Consider the following 20,529-nt stretch of genomic DNA (forward strand, 5'->3'; position numbering starts at 1 on the left):
GCAAGCGGGGGCCACTCTTCATCGTGGTGCACGGGCCTCTCACTATCGCGGCCTCTCTTGTTGCGGAGCACAGGCTCCAGACGCGCAGGCTCAGTAGTTGTGGCTCACGGGCCTAGCTGCTCCGCGGCATGTGGGATTTTCCCAGACCAGGGCTCGAACCCGTGTCCCCTGCATTGGCAGGCAGATTCTCAACCACGGCGCCACCAGGGAAGCCCTGTCTGTGCCTTTTAACACAACCTTTTTGGCCTTTCAAGTACTTTGCTCTGATTTGGGTTTGAGGAGGGGCAGAAGGTCTTCTCTGCCTTCACCGTAAACTCTGTAAAAATTCGACCTATATCTCTGACAGCAGTTTACTGGCCTATTAATGTGGAGTGTGGGTCCTGTGCTGTACCCTGCAGGTGACGTTCAGCTCCAAGAGATAGTTAGGACCTTGTCTAGACTTTGTCTCGGAGACGCCAGTCATGGAGCTATATTAACAGAATCCTATAGATTAAACTCGCAGCTTTTTAATTTCTAGGATCACCATTTCACTCCTCTTTTACTTGAGACATCGTATTGGGACACCAAAATATTTTATAAAGTTATTGCTAGTACCAGTATAACAACTTAGGCTAATTTCTTAAGTTCTTCCCATGAAACAGTAGTTCAGAAAAAGAAATCTGAACATAATTAAATTAGTATATATTGATGATTTCTAACTAAAAAAATAAAATGATTGTTTAGTGTTACTTCCAAACTTGACAACTTATAGTCAGTTATTCATTGCAAAATAATAGGCTGTGCCACTTTGCCAAAATTTGTCTTCGTACATGAATTATAAGATTCTTATTTCTTATGAACTGGTACCAAGTTTATAGTACTAGAGTCTTTCCCAAGGCCTTGTACAACTTTGGGCTCAAGTTGGTGCTAGGTAAATAAAATCGTTTGAGATACCAAATCATATAATTTCAGAGAGAAGGTACTAAACATAAAATAGATTAAATTTGAAAAGATGTCCAATCTCACTATAAAGAAATCATGGAAATTAAAACAAGATACCATTTTGCTTCTATAAGGTTGGCAAAAGTTAAGAAATCTGATAATATAAAGTGCTGACAAGAATGTGAAGCAAAAGTAAATCGCATACAATGTTAGCAGAAGTAGAAATTGGTGCAGCCACTTTGAAGAGCAATTTGACATTATTTAATGCAGTTGAGGATATGCATGCCCTTCAACCTTATTCTACTTGGAGAGATATACTCTTCTATACATCTTCACAAAAAGATATACATAATAAGAATCATTGCAGCAATGTCTGTAATAGCAAAAACAAAAAGCTAACTGGAAAAAAAAAAGAAACACTAAAACAACAGGAACAATCTAAATATAATCTAACAGAAATGAACTAACTGTAGTAGATATCTATTAATAAGAAAATGGGTAAACTGTGGCTTATTTGTACAATGGCATATAATAACAGTGAAAATAAATGAACTAGACTATATAGACTAACATGAATAAAACTGTAAGACAATGCTAAGTGAAAAAAGCAAGTTGCAGAAGAATAGAAAGTTTAAAAATAAATAATACATAGTATTTCATGTACAGATACACATGTGAAATTTTTTTAAAAAAAATAAATGGGAATAAGACCAAATTCAGAATAGTAGTTATTTCTAGGTAGAAAAATATAGGAATAGAACCAAGAAATGGCACACAGGACTTCAACTGCATCTGTAGAATTTTATCTTGTAAAAAAAAAATGATTAGAAATGAAACTTTTAGTCCAATAAATAAATATCATGAGAAAGCAAGTTTTTTTAAATGGGAAAGATGTTTTGAAGTCTCCATCCAAAAATTAAAAATAGACTAGTGTACTGTATCAACAAACTGAACTTAGAAAAAACAGGAGTATGACTCAAAATAACTAAATGCGAATATGATTTTTAAAACAGCCAGACAGTTAGTCTAAAATTTATAGGTGATTTAAAGATTTCTAGCTTCCTCCATTTCCAAGAGAAAATTCTTCCATATCTATTTCAGAAAATATTATATACTTTCTTGAGAATACAGAAATAGATGTATGCTTTACAGCCAAAAAAGACCAAGCAATTAAAACAGGTCTTCAGAGTCAGAGCCAGAATATAAGAATCAAAAGCAAAATGCAGGGACTTCCCTGGCAATCCGAGGTTAAGAATCCGTGCTTCCACTTCAGGGGACACAGGTTCGATCCCTGGTAGGGGAACTAAGATCCTGCATGCCACGTGATGCGGTCAAAAAGAAAAAAAAAAAAGCAAAATCCAAACAGTACTACTCAAACCAAAACAAATAAAAACTAAAGTGATTGTTTATGAAGATTGTTTATAAATAATTCTTGGTTATGAGTGCTTAATTTTAAGAAGGGCAGGGGGATTTAACACTATTGTTGAGACAGGAAGCTTTCCCTGAAGAAATGACTCTAAGGCTGAAATGTGAGAAATGAGTAAGAATTACGTGAAGAGGGAGTGATACAGGATTATGCATAGGGTGGGGTGAAAAGCTGCAAAGGCCTGGTAGCTAGAATAAAGAGTAGGAATAGGAGCAGATGAAAGAAAGTCAGTGAAGTTGGAGTAGTAGGGGATGCGGAGAGCAGGGAGAAGCTGGGGAGAGTTGGTGGACCATGGGGTAGAAGAAGAAAGTAGGGCCTGTACACCATGTTAATGAATTTGATTTCTAGACTACAAAAAAAAGGGAAAGCTACCTAAAAGCTTAAATAGAAGGATGACATAATCAGACATATTTTGCATCCTTGATGACTTTTTAAACTCTGTGTGTGTGCATCCGTGTGTGTGTGTGTGTGTGTGTGTGTAGGGATGCAAAGTGCAGAAAGACGGGTTAGAAGGCTACTGGGGTAGTCCTAGGGAGAGATAATAGTAGTGTTGTCTAGAGGATCATGACGGAAAAAGACAAAAACAAACATTCTCAAAAGATATGTAAGAAATAAAATCAGCACAACTCAAGGTCAGATTAGATGGTGAGAAGGAAGGAGAGGGAGGAGTCAAGGATAACTCTGAGGTTTCTGACTTGCACAACTTGGGGACAGTGTCATTCACTGAGAGAGGACACTGGAAGAGCACTAGGTGGGCATGTACCAAGCAGGTGGGGTGGAGATCGTGAGTTCAGTTTTGGACATAATAAGTTTGGGTTATCTTTGAGGGATTACAAGCAAACGTAGGGGAGGTCTGAGTTGAAGATATAAATTTGTGAGTTTGCCTACCGGTGATAATTTAAACCAGAGTTACCTTTGAGACAGCCTAGGAAGAGAATACAGAAAGAGAAGTCCTAGGACCGTGTCTTGTGAAACTCCAACACTGAGTGGCCCACAAAGAGGACAATGAGTCCACTTAAAGGAAACAGAAAAGGAAGAGCCAAAAATGCAGAGGAAAACGTAAGGAGAAATATAATCTTCTTTCAATAAATACTTGTTAGATTAAGAACTAATTAATGAACACACGTATTGGGCTCCATGACGTGTAGCTTGAACCACAAGACAGTTTCCATTTCTAGTTTTACTTTTTTTTTTTTTTTTTTTTTTACTTTTTATTTCTATTAAATTTAAAAAATCCTAAGTCACAGTCATTGATTGGGGGAAGGAACAAAGCATTGGGTGATGCGTCAGAGGCACTCAGATTAATTACTGGATCCAACCTTACAAAAGCATTTCTCCAAGCAGACTATGCACAGCTCTCAGACAAATTCTAGGCTGCTGATCTAATCACACTAAAAGGTTAGAAGACTGGAAGTTGCAATTTGAGGGGTAATAGCAATGGGTTCTTAATATACTCTTTGGATATGCTTGCGTTGGAAGGTATTCTTCATATTTGGATGTAACATCTGTATGTTAAACTTGCCCAATAATATGTCATTGAACCCTTTGTCCAATAACTAATGAGGGGTAAAACAGGGTTTAGAAAAGTCAGATTTTTGGTCAGTGAACTGCTTGAAATACAGTTTGGTCTTTCCAGAAAATCTGGTTATCTTATCTTCAACATTTAAACTGTTGATATTTTAGCTAGACATTAACATTATTGATATCACCTTTTAAAAGAAACTTGTTTGAACAACTTCTCCCTCAAATCCACTGTATTTCAGTGTGAAAGATATACTTCCCACCAATTCTCCACACTGTATGCTGAAGAGACATCTTTCAATAGCCAAGATTTTATGATAGTCCCTGTTTTCAGTATTCCTTTAAAACCAAATCAAGATCAGAGGTTATGTTACTGACCGCAGATGTCATGGAGAATGAAGCAATGAGTGACTGGGCATTAGGTATGAACTTATCTATTCACATAGCAGTATCATTCCTTGCAGTATATATATTAAAAAATTCAGTAATGATTCAAAGACAACTTCTGCAGTCTACAACCCAGCTCACTAAATGCTAACCCTTCTCTTTTCACTTAGGTTTTCACTGATCCACAAAAGAATTGGTCAAGACTTTTCCTTCAAATGAGCCACACACATAAAAAGAACTGTATGGAAGAAGTACTCAGCACGTAAGTGGTTTTGTGCAGCTACAAAGTGAAATATGCTATCAAGCACACATATGTGAGAGTAACTGGTATTTCAACCTATGTCCAACAGAGAGATTTGTTAAGGAATATTGCCAAGAAGCTTCTGCTTTCTCCTTGATCAAAAATATTTGTCAATAATTATACGATTCCTTTTACAAGTTTGGTTTCTTGATAATTTGCTACAAGAAATGTAATTCTGAATTGCTTCCATGGTTCTGTCCTCTGCTCTACCTTCAGTGACCAGATTCATCAACATGATAAAGATTATTTTGCAGATGTTCTGGAAAACTTAACTAGCTTACCAGAGAGGTCTCCGGGCTTTATCTGAAAACTCATTAAGGTATAAATGGCTTAGGTCACCATTTGACAACATTTTACACAACAGGTAACACACTAGACACTAGCAGTCAATGGATCATTCACTTAAGCCTAATTTCCAGATGTCAGTTATTGAAATTTTTTTACACTTGCCCTGCTTGTGTAAAATAACTGTCACAAGGATTTTCGTTCTTTATAACTGGGATGCAGCACTCCTCTTTATTATTTAATGAGTTGTAGTAGTCTTGTTTCTGTTTTCATTACAGGTTTTACTATTCAGCAAATCACTTCTGAACCGCTATTTTTGTGAATTTGAAATACAATGCAACACAGTAAAACAATAGAAAATGCAAATTAACAAGCAATACACAGAAGACAGATAAACTGCACCCTGGTGACTGGGATCTGAGACAAGCTACACAAACTCTGTCATCTGTGTATAAACTAATGTGTCCAAGTTTCAAACTTGGTGGAATTTCAGAGGAAACGGTAACTAATCTTACATTTCAAGTATGTGAACTAGGAATAAAATTGCTTCATCATTCTGCTTTTCCTCCAACAGTAACAGGTTGCTTAAAAGATACCCAAGAATCACGAGTATAGTTCATAGACCCTAGTCTAAAAAACCACTAATGTGTGAGGTGGGAGTCATGCTCCAAAGAGGAAGAAGGAAATATAGCATGTATGTCAAATAGCTCTTAAACTATGAAAACTTATTAAATTGGATTCCATTAATTTAAAATATGTAATACAAATAATATGAGCATATTACGTGAACAATGTTGAAGCCAAAGACGCTTAACAATTCCAAAGACCAAACTGTTTTTAAGAACTTTATATTTTAGAAGTTTGGAACAGTTGGGGTATCAAATTTAGATTACTTTTATCTACCACTGTTGTTGACAAAGGAAAGGAATATTTCCTATAAATATGTTATACACAAAAGAGAGTAAAGGAGGGAAACCAGCTTAAATTCAGACCAAGTCCAGAACAAGTTTTAACCAAATACTTTTGTGCTGAGATGAGATTAAAATGAATCCTTACTGTAAATGTATGTGCTGCCATTATCTCCCTTTTAACAAGCACACCTAAGACATGGAGAGCCATTGTGCTATTTTTTACCTATAGGACTTGACTGTCAATGCTAAGGAAAAAAAAATGATTACTTTTATTTCTGTTTTGTACATTTTTATTTTTTAGATATGACTGACTGGGAGATGCTCCCAGCATTCAATGGGTAAGGCCAAATGTTGAACGTTCTACAATGCACGAAAACTAAGCAAGCCTCGATCTGTTTTTTTTCCAAACTTTTTAACAAAAAGCGAATCTATGAACACAAATAAAAATTATTTTGAAAACAACAAAATACACACAGTGTACTGGCTACATTTAGGAAATTTCAATCTTTCCTTTGCTTTTATTTTTACAGATTAAAGAAAAAAAAATTGCCATCATTTTTTATATGCCTGTTTGGAAAAGCAATAATTTATCAGCAACATTAGCAGAATTTATAATAGAAATTACAACAACAAGTATATTTTTTATCTGAATAACAGTCCACCTTCACGTCTGCATGTTTCAATAAGTGTGACTTTGGTTCTACAACCTTCTCTGGTCCCCCCTGGGAAAGACAGAGCGGGGGTCACATTACTGTGCCTCCAACGAGCACAACAGGCCTGGACTAGTTCTAAATGTCACTTAAAATCACTTAATTTGCCAGAGTAACCCACAGATTAGCCTAGGAAAAGTGACAAGGCTAGGTGGGCCATGGACAGGGCCACTGGGCTGGTATGCAGCCTGTGCACTGTAAAAGGATTCCCAGGAGAAGGGCAGGCAAAAACTTGCCCCACTGTGGCTCTAGTCCAGGAAAACACAGCACCTTTGGATAACTCGTCTGCCCAGGGAGGATGCCTTTTTATAACGCATACCACTAAATCATGATTGGCTGAAAGATGGGTGCTGGAAGTTTCTCCCAAAGAACATCCAATAAAGTATATTATCTCATACTCATAGAGAAAAAAAATCCAGCAAACCTTTCATGTTCTCACAGATGAGAAATACTAATGCTATGAAAAATTATATTGGTTGTCAAATTTAAAAGGAATCTCAGTAAGTACAAAGACAGATCTCTAAGTAGAAATATATAAAATAAACTGAGTTATCTGGCACTGAGACAAGTGGAAAGTCTTAATATCACGGACCCAAATTTTTAATTTAATGGTAGAATCACAGCAGGTGTAGTTAAACATACTATACTAAAATTTTCTTATAAAATCCTGTTTTAGAAATCCAAAGTTATTTACATCACACTTACATATGTGACCACGATCCCATTATATTCTAATAAAAATCATAATGTACTTTATATATATATATTATACATAAATATTATATAGTGAGCTATATACAAAACATATGACATAAATGTTAAAATATTTGCTTCATTTTTAAAGTACTAATATGTGTATCTGAGAAAATTTTCCCACGTAAATAACTAATGAAGCAACATGAAACAGCTTTACCAGGTCAATTCCCATCCTAACTGCTTTTTTTGGTCCCTCTCCTGCTTTATATTTTCACCCTTTGAAGAAATGGTCGTATCTTTTATTGTAAGTTAGCTGAAAGACTAGTTCTTGTGGAAGAAGGAAGAAAAGCAAGTGAAGCAATAAAAGGAAACCCACCTATGGACAACAGAATCACATGAGTTGATTTTTAACAAAGCAGAATCCTTACTACTTCAAAATATTTGATGTGAAAAATTGTATTCTACTGAATTAAAAGACATAAGTTCCTCTGATATGGTACATGCATTTGAGTAGCAGATATTTTTCAAACAAACACTTGATAAACATTTTAAAAATATTATTAAATGTAAATATTATGTTTTATATCAAATATTTTCTTCATATATTGATGAAATGTAGTATTGTACCTAACAGGAAATTTAAAATAACTGACTTTACAGAGTATCATATATTAATTAATAAACTCGTATTCTAATTACTTACTATTAAAATAATTAAATACCTTTTGTAGACTGGTAGGATTTAGCTGAGTTTTGTCTATTATTTTCACAGCAACCTAAGAAAAAGAGAATCATTAAAATATATTTGAGAATACATATCTTAATGAATAAAATTTATAAGGAAAACATCTTTTGTTTCATTCCTAACTAGATATAATTTAGCTATATTTGGTGTTCACATAATTGGATGGTAAAGTTTTGATAATTAGGCAGCCTTAGAATATATTCTATTGACCCAAGTCTTTAACCTATTTGATTCTGAGTCAATGAAATTACACCTTTGTTAAAGTTATTCCAGGTTTCCCCTTTTAAAGTAAAAATCATCTCTATCTTAATCTTTTACTCATGATCTTGATAAGTTACAATTATCAGAGGGGAGAGGCTTATAAACTTTTAGTAAGTTAAGTATTATGTGGGTAGAGAGATTGGACACCCAAACTTCCATACAGCAAACTAACAAAACGGATTTAAATGTCCTCTTAAGTCTCTTGTCTAATACATCCTGTGTCCCAACAGCTCCTAGGGCCAAAATGGAGAGAGAGGACTAAATTTAACCGTAAGTGACAATAATATTATGTATAGAACAAAATGGAAACTTAACAAAAACATTTTATGACAGATTTTTCCTAATGTCCTAACTGGATCCAGTAAACATTATATAATATAGAATGTTAGATGTTTAACTATTTTTAGTCTTTATTATATAAATTATTAAATATATTATTATTTTAAAAACAAATTTTGCTATATAAATACATCTGATTTGAAACACATGGGATTTTAGAAACCCGATTCTCTTATTATCTGAGAAAAACATCTGTATAATCCTTGCTCAATGTGGTTTCTAAATAGATAAAAATTAGTGGGTGACTTTCTACACATTTATACCTAATTTACCTCAAGCAGTGATTTAAAAAAATTTTTATGGAGGTAACAGTGGTTTATAACACTATATAAGTTTCACGTGTACAACCTCATTTCCTGCTCCTGTATTCACTACAGCTTAAGCAGTAATTAATAAGAAGTTATCCTAGCCCGGTTCGTGGGGTCGGGTAAAAATCAGAAATTTTTACAGAAGCCATATAATGAAAGACAGAAGTCTGAGAAAACCTCATCTGTAGCATATCTGATTTATGAGATGTTAATACATAAGGACAATTCTTCTGTGCCATGTATAGATAACTCTATCTACATAAATTCCATTCACACATATCCCAGTGTTTACCATATTGCAACTGTTACTTATTCCCAGAATCAGCTGTAGGAAAGCTTTTGTAACTAGACTCTGGAGAGGTCTAAGTAAATATTAAAAGGAATCATGAAAACTCACCTCTCTACTAGTTAGAACATGTCTTGCCAATTTCACTTTGGCAAAATTTCCCTTCCCTATTGTTTTTTGTAAACGGTAATTTCCAATGTGAGGCTGTTCGTCTGTTGCTGACGTAATGGAGTTTCTACACCGAGGGATGTTCTGTCTGCTACTTGATTTGGTCGGCTGGATATGGGGCTCAGTATATCCATCCACAGATGTATGCTGAGGAAAAGGTTACAAGGTTTCACGGTTAATTAAACTACATTATAAAAGGATAGTTTAAAAAACTACAAACAATTTTCATCAGTAATTCATCTCCAATGAAAATAGATTGTACTACACGATTTTAAAGCATTTTGAGCATTCTGTTCATAATTTCTACTTGACTTCAGCTCCCTTGGCCAGTGGGAATACAACCATGTAAAATGAAATGTTCTGCATAGCTTTAGGTATATGCTTTTGGCTTAAAACAAATACAAGTGGTTAGATAGCCAGGAGCCCCAAAGACCATTACTCCTGAAAGGGTGTTACCCCTGTGGGTTGAGAGGACAACACAATCCAAGACTGCTTCATTAAAATGGCAGAATGTCTTCAATGCCAAGACAAACAACCTCATGAGTATAGCTCTGTTTCTCTAAACCAGCCCAAGTACTTGTCAGGTTCACTCTTTCATTGGCTGGGCATATAACTTAGCCAGTTGACCTAGCAGCTTCCCACCGTAGGTACACCTCTAATCAATTCCTGCCCAGTCCCCTCACCCACCTCACCATGCCCAAGCAGGAGCTATCTATAGCCCCGCCTGAATCCATGACCTAATATCCACTGCATTCCTCCCCAGTGCCCTTCTCAAGGCAGAGATGTCACTCTGTCTCCTAGTCTCACGCTAGCCCACAATCGCACTGAGTAGCTGACTGTTCCGCTGCAGGCTCAGCACCTCAAGTCCCGGGTAAAGCTGCCTAAGGAACCCTGTTTCCCCAGCTCTGATTGTTCCTGCTCTTGTCTAGTTTTGTCTGCATTCTGACATAAATAAAATTTCTCGCTCTTTTTGTGAAAACATAGAATGTAACATCTTTATCTAACTGGCATCTTAACAATAGCTGAAGATGAGTAGAACAAATTAGCAAAAGAAGGGGATAATTTTTATTTGCAAGGTAACTAATTCAGACGTACATTGTCCCACCTACACCACCAAAAGCTTGTCTAAAAAATTTTGATCAGAAATTTCTTGAAGGCAACTTCGAAGACGACTCCATTTACAAACCTCACGCAAAGCATGACTCACGGTCATTTCTCTATTTGTTACTACTTTCTGATTTTTTTAAAAACTCAGCTCAGGGTGAAAGGATTTTTTGTGTTTTACACACACGTGCAGCCTGCAGCCTCAGCCTGAGTTAGTGTCCCGCTGGTGTATTTCCACAGCAAACTGTACTTCCATGCAGCTCAGCATCCATTCCACTGCACTGTCATTACACATTCACTTCTTTGTCCCAGCCACCCTACCACGAGCAATCTGCGGGCAGGGATGTTTTCTTTTTACTTTTATATACTCACCACATTGCAGAGTGCCAGATACATAGGAAAGATTCAGTAAAGCAATAGTTCTCAAAGTGTTGTCCCTGGACCAGCCCCATCAGCATCATCTGGGAACATGTTAGAAATGCAAATTCTCTGACCCTATTCCAGACCTACTGAATAAGAAACTCTGGGAGTGGAATCCAGCAATCAGTGTTTTAACAAGTCCTCCAGGTGATTCTGAGGCAGGCCAAAGTTTGAAAACTACTGCAGCAAATAATGCAAGAAGGTAGTAAATACAAAGTTATTCATTGGCTCTCAGAGACTTTTCTATTATCCGAGCATAAACAAGAGATTTTAACTATAATCAATTTCTAACAGTTAACAGATTGCTATAATATTTCCTACAAAAAATACTTCTCTACCTGAACTTGTTCTGTAAGGACTGTGGATTTGTCTAACACTCAAAATTTAATCTCCTTCTCAACAAAGCTTCTATGCCTTTTCATAAAGCAGAGTTGATCACCCCTCTCTTCTGTTGCTATCTTTACATGTAGTAAAAACTTCTGTTACTGAACTATCACACCACCTTTTAAGTCCTGTCCATGGTCTGTTTTCACTGTTAGACCTAAAGCTCCTTAAGCCCCAGAAGTTAATATGGTGTTAGGCACAAAAAAGACACTAAATACATACTAGCTAAGTTGAAGAAATTCAGGGTCCTTGTGCTCCTGACACCTATACTCAGAATGACTTCTGAGGAATGATTCCTTGCTGTCCAGATCTTTGATGCGTATAACAGCAGGATGAGTTAAAATATCTGAGTTGTAACCCAGCTCCCAGTGCTGGTTGCAGAGTACATCCTGAAATAAACCAAACTGTGACAGACTGAATTACTAACTCCAAATTTTCGCAACCTTTGCCAGGTAACTTTCCAATATTCTCCCACTGAGGATAGGGTACAGTTCTCACTCTTTGGGCATCCAGTCATGTGATTTGCTTTGGCCAACAGAATAAGTTCAGAGTGACAGTATATGCCAGTCCCATGTTAGTCATCAAGAGGCCTTGCTGTGTTTCAGCTTACTCTCTTAAACTTCTGCCATCACCATGAGAAGGACTTGCCCAGGCTGATACGAGAAGGAAGATGAGAAATACACAGAGCAGAGCTGCTCCCAGCTGAGGTCAGATTAAATCAACTAATCCCCCAGGTGACCCCCTGACTCATGAGAAATAATATATGCTTGTTAGTTTAAGCCACTGAGTGTGGGGATGATTTGTTACACAGCAGTTTCAGCTGAAACATAAAAGCTATTGCTACTTTGTAATTAAGAGGTAAACAAAAAGGAACAGTGAATAATTAGGAGATTCTTACCAGACATGTTCAAATTCTAGTTAAGCTACAAACAACAAAAGAGAAGGCTATATAATCAATTCCCTAAGGAGAAACTCTTGATCAGGTAACCTATACAGGGGCAGCGTCCTTGACTGTTCTGTATGCCGCACAAGTATGATGAAACAGAGAGGTCAGCGAACTTTTCTGTAAAAAAGCTAGAGAGTAAATATTTTAGGCTTTGCAGGCTCTATACTGTTGGCTATTCATTTTTTAAGAATCTTTCTTCGCTCAGGGCCATAGAAAAACACACCAAAAGGCTGGATTTGGCCTATAGGATGCAGTTGGCTGACCCCTGCTGTAACACATCATATTTTGGAATGTAGGACTAAATTGTTTCTGGCTAATCCTACCAACAGAGTAGGAGACTCTAGGAAAAATACGGGGATGGCTGTGTCTGTACTTGGAGAGCAGAGGAGGGGACAGAGAGCTCTCACAAAAATACTATTCCTTCTTATCCCACCCCCAGAATTGGAAAGGGTAGTATATTCTCCAAAATGCTTCTTAAAAATATGATTTCCTAACTTTCAACATTAAGCATGACCATTTTAAGAGCCAATCAACTTACACAGAATGCATTTATATGAGTCTTAAATTAGAAATTAAAATAGAATATATAGCACATGTTTTATATTATATAATTCTAATTATAACACACCCACCCAAACAAATATTCCTCCCCTCAAACCCTCATCTTTCCTTTGGACTGCCACAGCACCACTCAGGAGCAGAATCTTTCCTTGAAGAAACTTCGTGAAGGGTAATTTGGGATAACTGATCTCACCCCTTCCTGATCAACAGATTATCTCTCAAATAGGAAACCTGGAAATAATGTTTAATTTTTAAATGTTTAATGTTCATGGGCTGAATTTATAGTGTCAAGAACTATCTCAGCCCTAAGGCTGATAGATATAAGAAATTATGTGAGCTCAATTATATAATGTCTATAAGTTTTAGTCTGCATCTTTAGCTGAAAATACAAATTCAGAGCTTGTATTTTCTTTCTTCAAGCTGTCCACTCAATCCAGTAGACATTGAACTCCTTCATTTTTCTGCAGCAGTGGCAACATGACCCTAAAGCTGGCCCTGAGTACACAGCATATTCAAAGTAATTATAGGTAATGGTTTCATTAGTTCTTCAAAGCTGCATCCCATGGATTACCAGACTTCAATTCCTGAATAATACTAGAATTTTCCCTGCCTTCAATACCAACTGAAATGAAATAGCTACTCAGTAGCTCTGCATCCTTGGACAAGTTGTTTAACCTTTATGTGCCTGTTTCCTTATCTGTAAAAGGGAGCTAATAATAAAGCTTACCTCATAGTCATTCTGAGGATTAGATAAAATAATTTCTGTAAAGGTGTAAATAGTATGTAATAAGAACCATGTAACTGTTTGTTAATTAAAACTACACTAAACAAATAAACAAAAATACCCCATTTCCTAGACCAGAATACTAATCCCAAATTTCTGCTATTTCTCTGAGTGTTTGTTGCCTGCAACCACTTCTGGTACAAATATCAGTCAGGTTTCTTGTCTGTAAGCAACAGAAACCAACTCAGGCTAAGTCAAATAGAAAAGAAATTTTTTGAAGTCTACTGGTAGACTGAAAAAATCCTGAAGCATGAAACTCGTATTCTAGTGAAAGAAAACAAGACTATGCAAATAGCCAAAATAAAATAACTATACTTGGTAATAGGGGGCAAACAGGAAATAAAATGAGGTGATGTGACAGGAATGACTATGGAGGGAGTTGGGGTGATACCTAAGATAGAGTGCATGGAATAAACAATGTTTGAGCTGGACCTGAAAGATGAAAAGGAGCTAGATAAACAGGGGAAGAGCAATCCAGACAGTGAAATGAATAAACAGAAAAATCCCAAGGTGAGATCATACTTTGTTAATTCAAAGAAGAAAGGTACTTAATAAAATGGTACGTTAAATGGGACATCTTTTCAAAGGGCTACATCTTGAAAATTCAGATGTCCAACTGAATACTATTGGAATTCAAACTGTTTAAGTTACAGATATAAAGCCCTGTACATTTGACCATACAGAGTCAGATTTAAAAGGCAAGAGAAGGTGCAGCTTGGCTTACTAATAGGTAATGAATGAATAAGTGAATGCATGAAGGAATCAAATAACAAATAAATGATAAAGAAAGAAACCGTTAAAGATAAGCCACATCTCTATCTCACAACCTAATTTCATTCTAGGTAGTTCTTCTCTTTTGCCTGAATCAAACAACTTTTTAAATCAAAAGAAAATCTAGCTGGGACTAGGATTTCCGTTTTCATAATTTTTTGCTAAATGAGAATGGCAATACCCTAGTTATCCAGAGGGAAAATGGTAATAAAAAAAAAAAAAAAAAAGCTATCAATTACCGAAGGGTTATTGTGTGCTAGGAGCTGTATTAGATGTTTTACATGCATTACCTCTTCTAATCTTCACAACGGCTCTGTCAAGAAGCATACCATGATGACCTGTTTTATTTATTTATTTATTTATTTAATTTATTTATTTTTGGCTGCGTGGGGTCTTCGTTGCAGCACGCAGGCTTTTCTCTAGTTGCGGTGAGTGGGGGCTACTCTTCGTTGCGGTGCGCGGGCTTCTCACTGCGGTGGCTTCTCTTGTTGCGGAGCATGGGCCCTAGGCGCATGGGCTTCAGTAGTTGTGGCACGTGGGCTCAGTTGCTCCGTGGCACGTGTGATCTTCCTGGACCAGGGATCGAACCCTTGTCCCCTGTATTCGCAGGCGGATTCCTAACCACTGTGCCACCAGGGAAGTCCCTGATGACCTGTTTTAGAGATAGGGAAAATAGTGGCTCAGAGAGGTTAGGTACCATTAGACACTGACCGTTCTAGTGTTAATGCCAGGTTCTACATAAATATCAATGAAAGTGCATATATGTGTATGTTGGGGTGGGTTGTGATCCTTATGGAGCTTCTACCTCCATGTGGTTTTCTCTGGATAAAAAGTTTCAAAAGCAAAAGCAAACTACCGGACATATTTTATGCTATTCCTAACATTGCTAGTGTAACGGTCACCTAGAAAGTTACCAACTCCCAGGAATAATATTGAGCACACTAGTAACATATCAAAAAGAAAACTGGCATTCATTTCATTTAAACTACACAGTGAGTAGATTTAGCCAAATAGCTGGAATTCTGAGGAAATAGAGATGGTTGTCCTATTTTTTGAAAAATGAGATGGTTTATGCTCTAAGTGCAAGTAAAAGGAAAACTTTTTATTTTGGGTGCAGCTTTTTAATTGACTAAACTTTTCTGACTTTGTTGTTAAAGCCGGAAAGTAGCCTGGAGACTACAAAGTTCAGAGCAACTGAATGTGGCTTACAAAATCAAAGCAAAACAGGCACCTTAGAAATCAATCAGCATCTAAACTTCCACAATTTTGCTCATTGTATTCATGCCATAGGTAAATACACCTTGAAATTAGGTCCCGATTTTAATTGCTAAACTCAGATCCTCCCACAAGGATGTATTACACTTAGGTATTTTCCTAGGCAAGGAAGATGTTTTTCCACATGTTGCCTCACCTGCTTGGATAAGGTTTATTTCTTTTTATTATTTTCACTATCCATCAATGATTGTCAAATCAGATATTAAAAAGGACAAGTACTACCTCTCCCCAGACACAGAATTAGCGACAAGTGAGTAGGAAGCACTCTCCCACACAGCACTCACAATGGAGTTTGGGAATCCTGAGTCAACAGAAAGTCATCAAAGTAACTCCAAAGCCTCTCACTTCATCTTATTTTTTGAACTATATCTCCCATCTCACTACTCAGTGATTTGTTTACTCACTCATTCAATCAATAAAAATTTACTTTGACCTACTATATGCAAGACACTATCCCACATGCCAGAGAATTGAGAGAAATCTAAATATAAAAAGTCCTGGTCCTCATAAAGTTTACATTTTAGCAGAGGGAGGTAAAAGGAAGAGAGAAGGGTAATACGTATGCAAACCAATAAAGAGATACAATGCCAACCAGTGGTTCATGGTATAAAAAGAGAAACCAGGGAGGGTAAGGAACTGGAAAGTAAGGGTGGTCATGGGTGGTCTCTGATGAGATGACATTTGAGAAGAGGCCTGAATGAAATGAATGAGTCTAGAAATCAAAAGAGGTCTGGGCTGGAGATATTAATTTGCAAGTAATTCCTTGCAAAAATAAGCACTTCACATTCACCTTTCCCTTTGAAACATCTAAGTTGAAAAATAAAATTACATTTATATGTTGTCTCTTCCCATGTGTATGTGTACACACAAACACACTCCCTCAAAATCTACTGATCTTAATCCCTTGAACATTTTTTTCAAGTTAAGGATACGTATCTTCCAACCATGAAGAAGGAGTAAACACGTACCAGAGGATAAGAAAACCTATTAATTTTCAAAATGGATTTAGATTTTCTCCTTTGTGAATGTCCTCTGGCCACACTTGAAAAGGTGATACTGACTGAGGGGGATACTAAAAAGAGAAAGAAAACAAACTCTCTCCAAATTACTGAACAGTGAATAAATATGGTTCATTATTCTCAGCTATGGTTAGCATCATGGTTTTATTTTTATAAAACCATATCAATTTATTAAAGCTTACTCTAATATCAAAGTAAATCATGATCTTTTATAACAGCCACTGAATCTACTGGGTGACTGAATTTTCAAATGTTCCTGAGAAGTCATATCATGTATTAGACCTGAAGTTAGGGATGCCATAGCTCACTTCCCAGGACTCTAGAACATGCTGCTTTTGCACACCACAACTACTCTTTGGTCAGCTGATATTAGCACCATTAAAGGCCATGACAATTTAGAAACAATAATCAAATTTCTATTTCTCAAAGTCATTTTTTAAAAAGTAGGGAAATTATGCTTCCAATAATGGATGAATAGTTTGTATCTGACTAACCTATCAGCAGATAAAAATACAATCTCTAGACAAAATATTAAAAACAATTGTTTCGTGGCCTGGAAGAGCCACAAAAAGCAGGCAAAAACTGGAGGGAGACTGATCTTTGTAAAAAGGGAACCAAATAGGGTGAAATTTTTAGTTTTACAGTTTCTACCTGGGGGCAAACTCTGGCCCACCTATTTCTAGTGACTGAAATTTAAGCACAAAGCAACAGTCTTACTGGCTAAAGGAGTCAGAGGATGGAGCTGGGGGCTAAAAAAAATTGACTGGAGAGTGAAAAAGGAAACTGGCAAAAATAAAGTCACAAAGAATAAGACTCTGAAATCTTTATATAAACTACAGGTTCTTTATTGAGCCCTAAACCAAACGTGAGCAAGAGAAACTCCAAGGAACATGTCAGAAGGACACAGCTAGAAAGTTAAGGAAATAACAAAGATTTGGCTGTTGCCCACCGTAGGGAAGGGAAGGCTGAATTTGAAGTCTGAGTCAAGCCAAATTAACTTCCTGCCAAATCAACACTTTTTAGAGGAAGATAACTAAATCCGGAGTCTCTGTATAGTATTATCAACAATGTCCAGTGTCTAACCAAAACTTACTAGATACGCGATGGAACAGAAGAATGAGACTGTCAAGAGAAACAGCAGTCAACAGAAATACACAGCAAGATGTTCTAGAAGTTGGACTCAACAGGCAAGAACTTTAAAGCAGTTATGATAAATACGTTTCTAAAAGTAAAGAAAAATATGATTGGAAAAATCAAACAGATGGAATATATCAGCAGAGAAATGGAAACTATAGTAAAGAAGCAAATAGAAATTCCAGAACTGAAAGTACAATACCTAAAAAGAACAATTCACTTGAAAGGCTTACAGTAGACTGCAAAGGAGAAAGGGTCAGTGAACTTGAAGACAAATGAATAAAAATTAGCCAGTCTGAAGACCTGAGAAGAATAATTAGCCAATCTAAAGAACTGAGAAGATTAAACAAAAATGAAGCGAGTGCCCCTATGATCTGTGGGTCAATATCACACAGACTAACACATTTGTAAATGGGGTACTAGAGAAAGAATACGAAGGAAATGAGGGAGAAGAACTTACTTGATGTAATAATGGTCATATAATTCACCCAGACTGTGAACTCCAAGCCAGATAAATTCAAAGAAAACCAAAAGTAGGTACATCACAGTCAAACTGCTAAAAACCATGTATAGAGGGGGGGAAAAATCCTTAAAAGGAGTCAGGGAAAAACAACACAATACATACAAAGGAATGACAATACAAATGATAGTTCACTTCTTATTAGAAACACTGGTGCTCAGGTGACCATGGAAGTTTTTAGATGTGCTGCAGAAAAAACAAATGCAACTCCATATCCTTTACCCAGTGAAAATATTCTTTAAAAAAAAGAAGGAAACTATTGTAAATCAACTATACTTCAATAAAAAATGTAATAAAATAAAGACAAAATAAAGACATTTTTAGATGAACAAGAACTGAAAGAATCTGCTGCCAGAAGACATATGCTATACAAAATGCTAAGGATAATTTTTCCAGCCAAAGGGAAGTGACCATAGATGGTAAGCTGAATCCACAGAAAGGAAAAAAGAGCTCTGGAAATGATAAATATGTGGGTAAATATAAAACAGCATGTATTTCTTCATCTCTTAATCTTTAAAAGACATATGACTATCTAAAGCAAAAAAGTATAACACCATACTGTGAATTTTATAACATAAGCAGATGTAATATATGTGAAAACAAAAGCACAAAGGTTAGGGAAATTAAAAGATTCTTATAAGACTCTAACATTTTATCTGAACTGGTACAATACTACCCTATGTAGACTGCAAAAATATATGGGTGCATTCTGTAATCTCTAGAGCAACCACTGGGGGAAAATGCACTGGAAAAGATACAGAGGCGTAGGTACATCAACAGAGGAATTAAAATAGAATACTAGAAAATATCTGATTAACTCAAAAGTAGACAAGAAAGAAAAAAAGAGAGGAACACCACCAACGAAAACAAGAACAGATGTAACCAAAAAAACAAAAGAGCAAAATTAAAGACATCAAACATAAAAAATTATATTTAATGTAAATAAAAATTTCAATTCAAAGAAAGGATTAAATGAATTTTTAAATTAAAAGACATACTTTAAGTATGAATATACAGATAGATTGAAAGTAAAACTATGGAAAAAGACATACTAATGCAAACAGTAAGCAAAAGAGAGCTAGAGAAGCTATAATAACATCAGACAAAATAAACTTCAATACACGGAGTACTAACAAAATAAAGACACACATTTCATAACGATACAAGGGTCAATTCATTAGGAAGCTATAACAATCCTAAATATGTATGTGCCTAATAACCAAGTTTCAGTAAACAAAAACAGAAAAGGGAAAAAAATACACAAATCCACAACTACGATTGGAGATTATAACAACACTCTCAGTAGTTTAAAGAATTTCACTCAAAACACAGTAAGGGTAAGGAAGATCTGAACACACTACTAATTTAAGGTAGGTTACAGATTTCTTGAAGCACACAGTTCATAGACTCCATGTCAAGAACCCTTTTCCAGATCTTTAAAGCTCTACATATCAAATTAATTACCTTATTGGAAAACTGCACACAGATATTGACAACTTTGGCTTGTCAAAGAACAACTTAAAGAATATCTACATGTTGTACAAACGCATGACTGAAAAGAAAATATCATTAATAATGATTAATGCCTATTTCATAAGGAACCAGGCAATAAATGAGTTTAATTGTCAGAAAAATTCTCTCAAATGGTATGCTTCCTTTATTACGTTATCATACGATAATGCCTCCTTCGTTCCCCAATTTCAGCGTTCAAGGTGAAATTTCTTTTTAAATAGTGCAGTGGTGAGTTGCACTTCAGTGAAAACAGTAGTTTTATGAGTGTCAGAAACTTACACAGCAGAAAAAGAATACTTACTGAAAACAGAAGGCCTGTGGATTCTCTTCCCTTGTGTTCCTACAGCACTTGATGAGCATACCTCAGAAATATAATGGGTTCGGTTCCAGCCAAGTACAATAAAGCAAATATTGCAATGAAGTGAGTCAGCGTCCTCTGAGCCTTCAGCGAGTCATAATCTTGTTGCTGGTGGAGGGTTTGAAATATTTCAAGAATTATCAAAATGTGACACAGAGACAGGACGTGAGCAAATGCTGCTGGAAAAATGACGCCATTAGCCTTGCTTGAGCCAGAGTTGCCACAAACCTTCAATTTGTAAAAAACGCATTACCTGTGAAGCACAATTAGGCAAAGTGCAATAAGACAGATATGCCTGTACATTCTTTTATACAACAATTAATACTTTAAAATACAATTGCCTTTTCTTTGGAAACTATCTCCTACTAAATTGTGAGCTTCAAAGTCACCAAGTACTGTATCTTTTACACATTTCTTTATCATTCAAATAGTTGGTGTTGCATGAATATGCCCACTAAATATGTAATCTTTTATTA

At 36.1% G+C, this 20,529-nt stretch overlaps 1 protein-coding gene across 5 annotated transcripts in view; it reads right to left on the reverse strand.

Annotated features, from left to right (window-relative positions):
- Positions 1-20,529, reverse strand: part of MARK1 (microtubule affinity regulating kinase 1) — a 143,687-nt gene that overhangs the window by 55,806 nt on the left and 67,352 nt on the right. For all 5 annotated transcript variants that reach the window (XM_068541799.1, XM_068541797.1, XM_068541798.1 and 2 more), the window contains exons 2-3: positions 9,209-9,412; positions 7,881-7,934 (exon numbers count right to left, since the gene is read on the reverse strand). In XM_068541799.1, the coding sequence (XP_068397900.1) occupies positions 7,881-7,934; positions 9,209-9,412 (258 nt within the window). The remainder of the gene's footprint in view (positions 1-7,880; positions 7,935-9,208; positions 9,413-20,529) is intronic.

The sequence above is a fragment of the Eschrichtius robustus genome, chromosome 3, assembly GCF_028021215.1.
Source record: "Eschrichtius robustus isolate mEscRob2 chromosome 3, mEscRob2.pri, whole genome shotgun sequence".
NCBI classification, from domain to species: Eukaryota; Metazoa; Chordata; class Mammalia; order Artiodactyla; family Eschrichtiidae; genus Eschrichtius; species Eschrichtius robustus.